We start from the raw sequence: 14,948 nt of genomic DNA on the forward strand, positions 1-14,948 counted from the left end.
TTCTGGACTCTTAACTTAATTCAATGCTTTGTATAAAATATGAGTGGTAGTTTCATATCCCCTTTCATAGCATGTGGGGCAGTGCAAAGAGATGAAGCAGTCGGAGTGCAGCTGGTGCTTCAGTGACATCACCAGTCAACATAAATGTAAGACTTTGTTACTCTGCTTCAAAACAATGGGCTTCATTCATCTGTTAAATGCTTCGAAGCTCCGATGGCAAACATCCCATCCCCAGTTTGTGACAAGGTGCAAGATAACGTGGTGTTTAGTCTGATGGCCAAAAAGCTCTATTTGGGTCTCATCAGGCCACAGAACCTTCTCCCAGATGACTTTAAAGTCTCCTGTGTACCTTCTGGCAAACTCTAGCCAAGATATCCAGTGTGTTTTCTCTCTTTGCCACTTTCCATTAAAGCTGCGACTGGTGAAACATCAGGCCATGGTTGTTGTCTGCACGGTCCCCCCAACCTCAACTACTGTATCTTGTAACTCCTTCACAACTCTCAGGGGTCTTTTGGCAGCCTCATTCACTTGTTGTCTTCTTTCACGATCACTCAGTTTTTGTCTGCGGCCCTTTCCCTTTGTTAAGGATTGATTTTACTGGCGTCATGTACGAGCAAAAGGGAGGCAGTCGATGGGCTTCACTAAAGAGAACGATAAGCTGGAACAGAGGTTGATGATGAGCACTAATTCCTGTTCTTGTTCCTCTGCAGACCCTCAGAAGAAAAGTCCTCCTGATGCCCTCACTCCAGCCTCCAGTACAGACCTCACTTCTGGGCCCTAAGATGACCTCACTTCCATCCCCTACCCCTTCCTGCCATTCCTCTATAAAACTGATACACTGCCTAATACAATTAAGATCAGTTGTGGACTCCGTCTAATACAACTACTCGTTGTCTTGTTTTCTTATCCATATTATTCAAGCATACGGGGTGGTTACCCCAAAGCTTTTTTGTAATTTTGTCTCGTTATTACACTGGAAATTCAGTGACTTTATATTAGAACAAGCTAGACGACAACGGGTCATTCACCCCAACAAACCTCGCCAGTCCTATCTACTTATTTCTCTCTATTTAAGTCAAGTCAAGTCAAGTTGGGGAGCATGCACTGGTACAGCACGTTGCCACACCTACTACACGTCGAAACAGCTCGGGATCCCGGTTGGCGACCCCCCAGGCAGACACGCGGTCCAGTCCTACCCTCCGGAAATTACCCTCTATCTGCTGCAGCCAGGTGTTACGTGGGCGACCCTTTGGCCTGGTCCAGCCATTCAGGTCCCGAACAATGAGGATCTTACGAGCTGGATCACCCTCAGGGAAATGCGCCACATGGCCGTAGTGCCGTAACTGACGCTCCCTCACAATGCAGGTCATGTGCCTCATTCGGGACTCCAGGAGCAACACAAAGTCAAACCAACGGCACCCAAGAGACACACATGAAGGAGTCCAGTCTTCATCTCAGGTCACTGGCTAGTGTCCATGTCTCACAAACAGTAAGCACCAGGACTCTAAAGACTTGGACCTTCATCCTTTTGCATAGATATCCGGAGCGCCACACACCCCTTTATGACCTCATGACTCCCCATGCTCACCCAATCCGTCTACTGACTTCATAGGAAGTGTCACCAGAGTCATGAATGGCACTGCCGAGGTAAGTAAACCTCTCAATGACGAGGTCGACACTCTCTCTACAGACAGACTCACTGCTGATGGCCGTCCCTACGAGGTCATTAAAGGCCTGGATGTTGGTTTTTATCAGGACCCTCACAAGCCCAGACACTCAGACTCTTCACTCAGTCTCTTGAGATCCCCGATCAGAGATCCATTGACTCCGTGAAGATCACAGCATCGTCAGCAAAGTCAAGATCTGTGAATCTTTCTTCACCAACAGATGCCCCACAGCCGCTGGACCCCACGCTCTTGCCCAACACCCAGGCCATACAAGCATTGAACAGAGTAGAAGGAGAACACACCGCTGACGGACCCCAGAATCAACTGGGAAAAACGCAGAGGTCCTGCCTCCACTCTGCACAGCACTCACAGTACAGGCCAGCCATGATATCCAGCAACCTCTGGGGGATCCTGCGAACCCTCAGGATGTCCCACAGGGCAGCTCGATCAACTGAGTCGAACGCTTTGTGAAAATCGACAAAGGCTGCAAAGAAACTCTGCCGATATTCACGTTTGCGCTACATGAGAGCCCTCAGTGCCAGGATGCGGTGGATGGTAGACTTCTTAGGCATAAAACCAGACTGTTCTGGATGCTGGTAGGTGAGCAAGTGATCACGGATCCTATTGAGGACAACCCTCGCAAGGACCTTACCCGGCACCAACAGCAGTGTTATCCCCCTGTAGCTGCTGCAATCCAGGCGATCACCCTTCGAGTTTCCACCACTTCCCCAGGTCCTGCGTGTCTTTATTGATTTTGCTCGGGGACGGTTGAGTTACGCCACCTCTACATTCAGTCAGGGGCGTTTACACCACAATCCATGGAAACCCCAGGCAGGAGATCTCCATTGAAGTCATTTTGTGATTTCTAAAAGCAATGGACTGCACCCTTGAGGATTTAGGGGAGTCATATTGAGTACTTACGGGATCGATAACTTTGTGGTTTATATTTGTAATTCATTGTCAGCACTTTGCAGAGCCCTGTTTTCACTTTGACATTAAAAAGACTTGTTCTGTCGATCAACGTCCAAAAAGACAAATGAAATCCGCTGGGATTCTAGCGTCGTATGAAAGGGAAATGCAAACACTTTAAAGGGCGGGGGGAGACTTTTTTTATAGGCACAGTAAACCGTTTAAAGTAGAAATCGGCACTTCTATTAAAAAAAGAAAAAGAGTTACGTTTCTTAAATTAAGACAATTTTCGTGGGATCAATTCATTCCAAATTTCAACATATTTGCAAAACAAAAAAAAAATGTTTTCCAAAATATGGAGCTAAAGAATCCAGTAAATGTGAACCTTCAGCCAATCATATAAAGGCAGAGGTGATTCGAATGTGGGTCAAACAGGAGGTGGGCCGTCGAGAACGAGAAATGCCCGCCACCACAGGGAAAGGAAGAAATGATTAAAAAAAAAAAACCCAAAGACATCCTGGAGGTGTCGGACTGAGTGGCAGGACACAGACAGAGGTGACATGACTTTTGAGGGTCTTTTTCTGTACTTACGGGAAGGCCGAGGGGTCCTCTGTCACCCTTTTGCCCTGGCTCACCTTTCCCTCCTTTAACGCCATGCAACCCTGGTTCACCCTAAATGTAAAAGCAGAGGTCGACTTGTATATCTGGGCAGATGGTGAAAGACGACATGCATCCAATTCCTAATGGGAACCCGCAGCACTTTCCAGTACACATCTTACCAAGGTCAATTCCTCAAGCAGATAGAGAAAAGAAAGAGAAACTCACATTTGTAAGCGTATCTGACATTGAGGTAAGCAGGACTTTGGAACTTCGACATTGTCAAAAATTGCTCTGTGAGGTGCGTCATCTGAACCTTTGGACGAAGACGTACTTAAAGCCTTAAAGTGGAACAACAGTGGCCACTGGTGGGCCTACTAATTTGGGGACCCTAAAGCTTGAACTGCTATGGGGGCCCGTTCTAAACCAGCAACGAGTTCTGGGTAACCCCTGCTATCTTCTTCATTGGGGTTCTCCTATGGCAGATCACCATGAAATTTTTTAAAACTGTAACCACAACATCTCAGATCTTCATTAAAATTACTGCACTGGATTGATGACAAGCAATGAGACATTAGACAGTCAGTCATTATCCATCCATCGATCCATCCATCCATTTTCCAACCCGCTGAATCCGAACACAGGGTCACGGGGTTCTGCTGGAGCCAATCCCAGCCAGCACAGGGCGTAAGGCAGGAACAAACCCCGGGCAGGGCAGCAGCCCACTGCAGGGCACACACACACACACACACTAGGGACAATTTAGGATTGCCAATGCACCTAACTTGCATGTCTTTGGACTGTGGGAGGAAACCCACGCAGGGAGGACCCAGGAAGCAAAACTGGGTCTCCTTATTGCGAGGCAGCAGCACTACCCACTGCGCCACCGTGCCGCCCTACAACATAAAGCGCCACACCAAGCACACACTTGGGACAATTTAGGATCGCCAATGCACCTAACCTGCATGTCTTTGGACTGTGGGAGGAAACCCACGCAGACACGGGGAGAACATGCAAACTCCACACAGGGAGGACCCGGGAAGCGAACCCACAGGTCTCCTAACTGCGAGGCAGCAGCGCTACCCACTGCGCCACCCAAAATGAAATGTGCTTTCTTTATTTTTTTTTTTAATACGACTAACGTTTCATTTATTTATTCCTTTCCCACTGCTTATCCGATGCCGGGTCGCAGGGGCAACAGTCTAAGCAGTGAGGCCCACATGTCAGATTCCCAAACTAAACTTGCTAATTCACTCTGTGGGATCACAAGGCTTTGCCAGGCCATCTGGGAGATACAGGGTGAGCCAAAATGAAGTACCCCATCTCTCAAGGTCAGAGGCAGCCGAGTGGGTTGGAGTGGGCTGGGGGGGTCCTTTGATAGGCGATGCCTTGTCGTTTTCAGTCTGCCACACGCTTTGGTCCAGTGCACACCGTTGCTTTCGCTGCTGAAGCGACGAATCCATCATCGCTACGCAACGCGCCTTCTGAACGCACTTCAGCATTCCTCCTGACAGTGACATCTCAAATCAAAAAACAATTCTACATTTTGACAGACGGGTGTACGACTTGAACAGAAAACCTCCAGGCCGTCCTCCACGCCTGAACACATCTAAGCTGTGAGGGCATCCATTGTGCAGTCTACTAGACGCTCAGCGCGCTTCTACCTTCAGCATTTCCAACACGTCTTTGATTTTGCATGAGGACCTTCATTTCCATCCATACACAATGATGGCAGTGCAGGAACTCGCTGAGGGAGACTGGGAGAGCCGTAGAGAGTTGTGCACCGACATTCTGCAAACCGTTCATCGAGATGCCATCGTCATGTGACGTCAGCAACAAGGCACAAATCCATTTGAATGGCGGCGTAAATAAGCACAATTTTTGCTATTGGGCTGAAACCAACCCTGGTGAACTTCATCAGAGACCCCACACAGGGATCACACGGGTTACAGTTTTTGAAGCCTTAAAGTGGAACAACAGTTACGCGGCTTCTTTTATCCCGGACCCGGGAGTACTTCCGGTACTAGGGCGTGGCCCGACACAAGTCCAATAAAGCAGGGATGAGGAATCCCTGCAGCACCCTCTGGTGGCCCCCATGGAACTCGACAATTCTGTTCTAGGAAACTACAATATCCAGAGTGCCTTGCGGGTATCGACGGAGGTAAAATCACCCAGGGAAGCCGTCTCTTATTGTAGCGGGGGAGCCCATAGTCCTGCCGGGTTGTCACCCCCCTGTCCTTCCATTCATTATCATTCACTAGGATGCCAGTGTACCCACTCTGGCATTGGCATCTTCTGCCTGTCTTCTGAAATATCCCTTGGGATCAGTAAAGTATCTATTGATCTATGTAATCCTGCCAACACTATCATGTATCAAATAGCACCTTTCACATCCATTAGATAGATACAGTAAATAGAGTGAAAGGCACTATCTTGAGCATGGGAAAGGCACTATTTAATAAAATGTATTATTATTATTATATCTGTCACTGTGTATAGTGCCTTTCAAATCGATGCATCTATCCAGTGGCCTATTGGACATTAGCAAGTGTAACCCTATCAGTTCAGGAGCTCAGTAGCACAAAGTAACTCAGTCTATCTATCTATCTATCTATCTGTCTATCTATCTATCTATCTATCTATCTATCTATCTATCTATCTATCTATCTATCTATCTATCTAATATATAGCACCTGTCATATCTATCTATCTATCTATCTATCTATCTATCTATCTATCTATCTATAATAAAATGCTTTTCTTGTCTATTTGTCTAATTTTTAAAATCTTGCCTACTATACCATCCATCTATTTCTCTATCATATAGTACCTTTCATATCTATCTATCTATCTATCTATCTATCTATCTATCTATCTATCTATCTATCTATCTATCTATCTATCTATCTATCTATCTATCTATCTATCTATCTATCTATCTATCTATCTATTATATAGCACCTGTCATATCTATCTATCTATCTATCTATCTATCTATCTATCTATCTATCTATCTATCTATCTATCTATCTATCTATCTATCTATCTATCTATCTATCTATCTATCTATCTATCTATCTATCTATCGTAACGGATGGCCAGGGCCCATGCCCGGCCGGGAAGCCCCTGCAGCATATGTTCCAAGCATGGGAAACACAATATCTCCCCCTGGATGCTAGATGGCAGTCTCCCTGGGTTGCAGTGGTGCCTCGGACTTCCCTAGGGCTTCATGGGGGTTGGAGTTCCATGCAGCCCTGTTGGGTTCCAAAGGCGCTGCCAAGGGGTGCTGCAGCAGGAGCTGCTGGACCCCTCTGGGTACTGGTTTTGCAACACTCAGAAGTCTCGGCAATCGAGCACCTGCAGCACTTCCGGGTGAACTATAAAAAGAGCCAGCGACGACCACTCAGTGGCCAGAGTCGGGTGGAGGAGGACAAGGTTGCCTGGAAGGAGTGGTGGTGCAGAGAAAGAGTGCTGTAGTATTGGTGTATTGTGCTTGGGACTGTGTTGTGCCTGTGAGGATTACAGGGAAGGCGTACCCCAAATAGTTTATTTATTTTATACGTGTGCCTCCATGTCCAATCTGTGTCAGGCGCACATATAGCGCCTTTTTACACTATCTGTCTGTCTGTCTGTCATATTCCTTCCCAGAGGGATGCGTGCCCATGTGTGTCGTCTATCTCAATCATTATTATACTTTTTACACTTCTGAATTTGTACTTTTAATATTTTGAATATTTTACAATAGAAAGGATGAGATTTAATAAAAATGTAATTTTTCAAGCCAAAAAAAAATTTTAATCAGGTTAACCAGGTTTCTCAGAGATCATTAACCAAGGTTTTCTCTAAGGGTTTAGATTACATTTTAGAATAATCAGGTTATTAAAGTGCATTTAAGCGCATTGTGGAAGTCTTTAAAACCTGTTTATAAAGTTGACGGTAAATTAACCCAACGTGACTGTGTGTACGAGGGCCCCTGTGCACGGCTGCCTCCCTCCTCGTGTCCAGTGCTGCTCAGGTGGTCTGTAGCCCTCTGTATATGCAATGATAAACAGGATAAGTGGGTTAAAAAACTGATGGATGGAAAGTATAATCCACACACTCATCCACATTCAAATTAGATTAATGTGGAAAATGATGCTGCAGTGTAAATACCCAAAACATGTTCCTTCCATCTTAAAAACGTTTGGCAGATTAAGATGTTTTTTAAATGTACAAGACACTGAGAAATGAATTCATGCGTTTATTTCTAGCAGGATCGACTACTGCAATACTTTGGTTCACTGGCTTTTCTAATCTTTCGTTATACAGCTTTTAATTAATTCAAAAATGCTGCTGCAAGAATCATTACAAGAACTAGAAAGTACGAACACATAACCCCTGTCCTCACGTCATTACACTGGCTCCCTGTTAAGTTTAAGACTGATTTCAAAATCCTGCTTTTAAATTATAAACATGGCTGAGGCCCTGCTTACTTATCTGAACTTATTATTACTTACAAACCAGAGCGGACATTGTGATCTCAACATGGCGGCCTACTTTAATTCCAAAGATTAATAAAAACAGTGGGAGGTTGAGCTTTTACTTACAGGGCCGCAAACTGTGGAGTGGTCTTCCTGCTAATATATAGGAGAAGCTCCTTCAGTCTCAGGCTGAAGACTCCTGACGTAAGTCCGGCATACCCTGACTAGAGCTGCTGATGAGCCGAACACAATCCATTTCTGTTTGTTAGTCATTTGTACAGAAATATAACTAATAAAATATTGTTAAACTAACCCTCCTCTATTCTATTTCTCTTCTCTGTATCTGGATGTGGCAGTCGGTGCCACTGCTCCACTGCCAGGCTGCTCTCCTGCATACGGATAAAGGAGCCTTGGAATCATCAGATTCTCTCATCTGATTGTTCGACCAGCACAGACTCCATTAATAGAAAACCCAGGAGCGAATAGGCGGCCAGTTTTGCCGAGGTCTCCAGGACTGGGAGTTTGTTTTTGACTTCTCTTGTATGACGCTAATCTCCTCTGATGTCAACTGGCCACAGTTCATCAAGTCATTAATGGACAGTGTCACGTGGGTCCGTACAGGGGACAGCTGAAGGACTCTAGTGACTGCAATTCTACCGCCGCTCCAGGGGTTGGCGCTGTGACCTAATACCTCTCTCTCTCTCTTTATTCTTCCCTCTGAAGACCAGCTGATTGACAGCTAGCACACTTCTGACATCACTTCCAGTGTCCGTCCACCTGGACACGCCTCTTCCTGTCAGAAGGGCGCAAAACCGGACACTCCGCCATCTTGGGACTCACGTCAGCAGAGACGACTCTGCAATAATTGCTGTGTTTTATTTTGAATTTAGCTGCATCCAGTTATATGGGGTGGCCGTCTTGGCACCCCAACTCTTTATCGTTGTCCTCTTTTTCTGTCACAACAGATATTGTTGGCTACCATTTTTCTTTAATCAGTTCTACCTTAGTCTTTCTCTGCTTTATAACAACAATAAGCGTACCAGTTCTGTATTTAGTATCATCTGTACTTGTATTTTAACTGAGAATTCTTCACAGCGCTCTGTGCCATACAAGAAATAAGTTGGGTAAGGGGACACACCAATGCCACCCCTAACTGGGGGTCACCTGGTTCTTGAATTCTGAACTTGGGCCTTCATCTGCTGAACAGGAAAATGAGCAAAACACACCATGTCTACTTAGCTGCTGTCTATTACACCCCATAATAACACGAGAATAATTTTGCGAGCAGCACAAGACCTGCTATATATGGCCATAGTGACCGTTATCGTCCTCCACCATCTTTTTTGATAGAAAGGCAACTGGTATTTGACCTTTAATGGCAAATGTGTACTGAAACAACGCTTAGGGTTCACTTTATACAAAAGTCACAACTTCAGAGCTCAGACAAGGAGACAGAGACGACTGCGCACTTGTTAACGTGAAGACACACAGCAGATTCAGGTTGAGTATCCCTAACCCCAAAATGCCAGGGACAGGAAGGATTTCAGATTTCGGAATATGCGTATTGTAAGTGCCGTGCGGGATGGACCGGCATGCCAGCTAAGATGGAAGATGGATCCTTACCCGGCCAGGAGGCCACAACAGAAGGACTACAGGAAAGGAGGTGCAACCCGGCCGGGTTGATGGTAGATTGCTACCCGGGGTGAACAAATAAGAGACTGACAATTTGTTCCCAGTATACAGTGCATCCGGAAAGTATTCCCAGCGCTTCATCACTTTTTCCACATTTTGTTATGTTACAGCCTTATTCCAAAATGGATTAAATTCATTTTCTTCCTCAGAATTCTACACACAACACCCCATAATGACAACGTGAAAAAAGTTTACTTGAGGTTTTTGCAAATTTATTAAAAATAAAACAATTGAGAAATCCCATGTCCATAAGTATTCACAGCCTTTGCCATGAAGCTCCAAATTGAGCTCAGGTGCCTCCTGTTGCCCCTGATCATCCTTGAGATGTTTCTGCAGCTTCATTGGAGTCCACCTGTGGTAAATTCAGTTGACTGGACCTGATTTGGAAAGGCACACACCTGTCTATAGAAGGTCCCACAGTTGACAGTTCATGTCAGAGCACAAACCAAGCATGGAGTCAAAGGAATTGTCTGTAGACCTCCGAGACAGGATTGTCTCGAGGCACAAATCTGGGGAAGGTTACAGAAAAATGTCTGCTGCTTTGAAGGTCCCAATGAGCACAGTGGCCTCCATCATCCGTAAGTGGAAGAAGTTCAAAACCACCAGGACTCTTCCTAGAGCTGGCCGGCCATCTAAACTGAGTGATCGGGGGAGAAGGGCCTTAGTCAGGGAGGTGACCAAGAACCCGATGGTCACTCTGTCTGAGCTCCAGAGGTCCTCTGTGGAGAAGGGAGAACCTTCCAGAAGGATAACCATCTCTGCAGCAATCCACCAATCAGGCCTGTATGGTAGAGTGGCCAGACAGAAGCCACTCCTTAGTAAAAGGCACATGGCAGCCCGCCTGGAGTTTGCTAAAAGGCACCTGAAGGACTCTCAGACCATGAGAAAGAAAATTCTCTGGTTTGATGAGACAAAGATTGAACTCCTTGGTGTGAATGCCAGGCGTCACGTTTGGAGGAAACCAGGCACCGCTCATCACCAGGCCAATACCATCCCTACAGTGAAGCATGGTGGTGGCAGCATCATGCTGTGGGGAACTGGGAGACTAGTCAGGATAAAGAGAAAGATGACTGCAGCAATGTACAGAGACATCCTGGATGAAAACCTGCTCCAGAGCGCTCTTGACCTCAGACTGGGGCGACGGTTCATCTTTCAGGAGGACAACGACCCTAAGCACACAGCCAAGATATCAAAGGAGTGGCTTCAGGACAACTCTGTGAATGTCCTTGAGTGGCCCAGCCAGAGCCCAGACTTGAATCTGATTGAACATCTCTGGAGAGATCTTAAAATGGCTGTGCACCGGCGCTTCCCATCCAACCTGATGGAGCTTGAGAGGTGCTGCAAAGAGGAATGGGCAACACTGGCCAAGGATAGGTGTGCCAAGCTTGTGGCATCATATTCAACAAGACTTGAGGCTGGAAATGCTGCCAAAGGGGCATCGACAAAGTATTGAGCAAAGGCTGTGAATACTTATGGACATGGGATTTCTCAGTTTTTTTATTTTTAATAAATTTGCAAAAATCTCAAGTAAACTTTTTTCACGTTGTCATTATGGGGTGTTGTGTGTAGAATTCTGAGGAAAAAAATGAATTTAATCCATTTTGGAATAAGGCTGTAAGATAACAAAATGTGGACAAAGTGATGAAGCGCTGGGAATACTTTCCGGATGCACTGTAAAGGAGGGCAGTGCTTCTCTGGTTTGGTCACAGTATGGGGGGAATTGGAGTTTTGAGGGGCAACCCTGTCAGGGTTCTTGGGTGCCGCCAGAGGGCACTCTTAGGAGTGACTCTCCATCTGATCTGACAGTGCGTCCATTACATAACACCCTAACCTCACAAGTACTCCGGGGTCCAGCATAAAAGAAGCCAAGTCACTCCTGAAAGGTGAGCCGGAGTTAGGAGGAAGGGAGTGAGACGACGCTTGTGTGCTGTATGATTGATCTGAAGCCTGGAAAAATGCAACCCACTATATCCTAACACAGGGTCTGCTGGAGCCAATCCCAGCCAGCACAGAGCACAAGGTAGGAACAAATCCCGGGCAGGGTGCCAGCTTACCACAGGGCACACACACCAAGCACACGATAGGGACAATTTAGGATCGCCAATGCACCTAACCTGCATGTCTTTGAACTGTGGGAGGAAACTCATACAGACACGGAGAGAACATGCAAACTCGACGCAGGGAGGACCTGGGAAGCGAACCCAGACGGGTCTCCTTACTGTGAGGCAGCAGTGCTACCACTGCGCCACCATGCCACCCTGCCTTATCCTCTTTAATAAAACCCCTGTGTGCGTCCAGTGTCCGTGTGTGTCTTCTGGTGAAGTGCGCATGCGCAGGGCATGGTGCGACGCTTCAAAGGCCGCCTGATGCGTCACACAAGACAGAGAGGGTGGGACCTATAAAATATCGCGTGGCCGATCCAATCGGATTTCGGTAAATGAGGTAAGACGTTAAACATAAAACACGAAAAATCCAATCAGGTACTGAGACGCGGAGACCAGCTTCCCTGTTGTTGTGCAAGTGTTCACTCTGAGGATGTCAGATTTGCGATTAAGAAGCTTGGCCCGGTAAAGTGTCAGTTGTTGATGGGGTTTTCCTAAATATACGAATTTTCATGATATTACAATACGATGACTTTTAAAAGTAGATTTATTTTCGCGCACATTACATCAGTTGCTGGGGAGAATCTACTGATTGCCAACTGTTGTGACAGAAAATTAAACACATATTACGGACAGCAAAGCCAGTATTACTGTCAGAGAAAATTACAGGCATTTTACGGAAAAAATTTAATGAGGTAAAAGGTCCCTTGCCATTTAATATAGACTGTACCTACTAATGTTTATGGACTACTGTTCTAGCGCCCATTATTGTAACAGGCTTAATGTCTAGTTGTTAATAAATCTTTATTTAAATGAACCTGGCGCTGTTTGTGGGTGAGTTGTGTCCAAAGTCAGGGCAACGAGGTGCCCCCTGGTGGTCACAGTATATACAGCGTGGTCCAGATCTAATCATGCAATTTTCATTACGCTATAACTTATTAAGTTTATTACATAGAGAATTCACAAAAAATTATTTTTGTTGCCGATAGATGGCACCACCTGCCCTGCATTTATTTATTGCAAGATATTTCAAACAATTCTTTTGCCTTGCATTGTTTTCCTGCATTGCATTAAAAGCTGCATAGTTAGATCTGGACCACCCTCTTCATATAATGGGACAGCTCAGTGACACTTTTGATCAGCCAAGAAAATGCAGCCAAACCAGCACAATGATAACTCAGGTCAGGCTGGGGGGCCATACACTGGTACAGCACATTGCCGCACCCACCACACGACTAAACAGCTCAGGATCCTGGTTGGCAACCCCCCCCAGGCAGACATGCGGTCCAGTCCCACCGTCCAGAAGTGACCGTCTATCTGCCACAGCCAGGGGTTACATGTGCCTGGTCCAGCCACTCAGGTCCTCAATAATGAGGTGGACCACCCTCGGGTAATCACTCCACATGGCCGTAGTGTCGTAACTGACGCTCCCTCACAATGCAGGTCATGTGCCTCATTCGGGACCCCGTGAGCAACACAAAGTCAAACCAGCGGGTAGGGACACACATGAAGGAGTCACTGGATGGCGTCCATGTCTCAAAACCGTATAGCAGGACAGGACAGTCCATTAGATAAACTCTCATGCATAATAATTCATATCACCGAGTTCTTATTATAATGTGCGCTGATGTGGCAGACAAATGACACGTCATAAATGACGAATGTGACGCAGAGACTTTATTTTCGTTCCCTTTTTAGAGGGCCAGTGCTGCGTATTTGCTCTGTTTGTTGGTTATTCATACGTTTATATTGGCTGCCTGTTGTCACGTCACAGAGAACTGGCCGACCGGTCAGGAATATCTCAGCCCAACTTCACTCCGCCATACCTGTTGTGCTGAATTCAGGCCATGACTGACCGGTGAGGTGCTAAACTCCCTCTCCATATGGTGTGTGTCCACATAACGTATCGCAGCAGCGTCCTAAGGTAATCGGAGCACTCGACTGCACTCATATTGGACTCAATAAGGACAGTCAGTGAGACGGAAGCTGCTGGTGTTAACCGTGACCAGTGACATTCCATCAACACCCAAGTCCCCTGCCATCTTTATGGTGGCACATTTGAATGCAGGGGTTATGGTGTCACGTTGCTGGGGACAGAGCTTGTCAACTGAGTCAATGCTTCATGGCGGACCACCCACTTAAACACCGCAGATCGTTTCCTTATGACACTCAGTGCTCCATTGTCGATTGTGTGTCGTTTCCTCGTGGTGCTTAATGCTTCTCGTTAACTCCCCCCTTCCCCATGTGTGTCATTCTTTCTCGGAGCTCTAAGCTACATGGGGGGGGTCCCCGTCCCACCAACCACCATTCAGCTCCGACAGAGTAAACCCGTTTTCACTTGGCACGTTTGTTATTCAGATCCACTGTCTTCAGCAAGTTTTCACGCTCACATCCAAGTAAAGTTTTAATAAAACAGACCCCCCCACCAACTCCGGTGTTGACTTTTCCACTGGTGGCGCAGAACAAGTTTCTAATTTTGGAGTATTCTGGTATTTTGGATTTGGGATACTCAACCTGGAATGGCTCCTTAATTGGATATTAGAAATATTACAAAAGACATTCATAGTAAAACACAATACAAAAGGGGGGATCAAGAAGACAAACAGGGAGGGGTCTGGAGGAACAAAAACAACGAAACAAGGAGAGAAACGTCACCATCAGCACCACAAGTGAATAACTGACAGAACGTGGAAAAAGGGAAAAGAAACAACAAGAAAAAAGAGAGAGACTCCAGTGAACGGAAACGTAAAACGTCACGTTAGGCTCACCTTCGGCCCCGGAAAACCATGAGGACCCTGAAAGAACAAAATGACAACAGCACATCACTTTATTGATTGATTGATTTATAAAGCACTTTAAAAACAACATCAGGGCCGACCAGTAAAACCCAACATATCAGACACACAATAACCAAAGGGGAAAAGAAATTCATAATAAAAAAGTACGCAGATAGTCGACATGTCACACGGGGTCAAAGGCCAGGGAGTCAAAGTGTGATTTGAAATCAGATTTAAAGACAGCAAGTGAAGGAGTCTGCCTAATGCAATTTTAATTTTATGATACAGTATTTACATATTTCATTGATTGTTGTTAGGGCATTTCATTGTGTTCACTTCGAGCAACGTGCTTTACTAACTTTAGATTTGAGGCCCAGATCCACTTGCGAGTGCCCAGAGAGGCCAACGTTACAACATAAAGCAGCTGATTATCCCTTTGGGAATTTAGAGACATTAAATCAGAGACAGGGGGTCCTCCGACCGGCGGTTTGGGGAAAAACTGATCAGGAAACGCTGAGTTTGCTTGCTTCCAGGAAACCACCAGGAGCCCATTGTTGTCAGTTTAAGATCCGAAAGATACTACAGTTAAACCTTAACGTTCTTCAAAAATGGTAAAACACTTACCATTGGACCAGGGGGGCCATGGGGGCCAGGAGCTCCAGGGGGACCAACAATCTACAAGAAAAAAAAAAAGTGGTTTTCAATTTAGATTTTTTTTTACAGTATGAAAATAATTCATTAAAT

General features: G+C 45.9%; 1 protein-coding gene across 10 annotated transcripts in view; it reads right to left on the reverse strand.

The window, feature by feature from the left end:
• LOC114655001 (collagen alpha-1(XXV) chain) overlaps nt 1–14,948 on the reverse strand; it is a 149,216-nt gene that overhangs the window by 55,636 nt on the left and 78,632 nt on the right. For 9 of the 10 annotated variants that reach the window (XM_051929924.1, XM_051929920.1, XM_051929922.1 and 6 more), the window contains 3 exons: nt 14,829–14,879; nt 14,196–14,222; nt 3,168–3,248 (listed from right to left, as the gene is read on the reverse strand). In XM_051929924.1, the coding sequence (XP_051785884.1) occupies nt 3,168–3,248; nt 14,196–14,222; nt 14,829–14,879 (159 nt within the window). The remainder of the gene's footprint in view (nt 1–3,167; nt 3,249–14,195; nt 14,223–14,828; nt 14,880–14,948) is intronic. The other variant, XM_051929928.1, reaches the window with a different exon arrangement.

Source organism: Erpetoichthys calabaricus, chromosome 7, assembly GCF_900747795.2.
Source record: "Erpetoichthys calabaricus chromosome 7, fErpCal1.3, whole genome shotgun sequence".
NCBI lineage: Eukaryota > Metazoa > Chordata > Cladistia > Polypteriformes > Polypteridae > Erpetoichthys > Erpetoichthys calabaricus.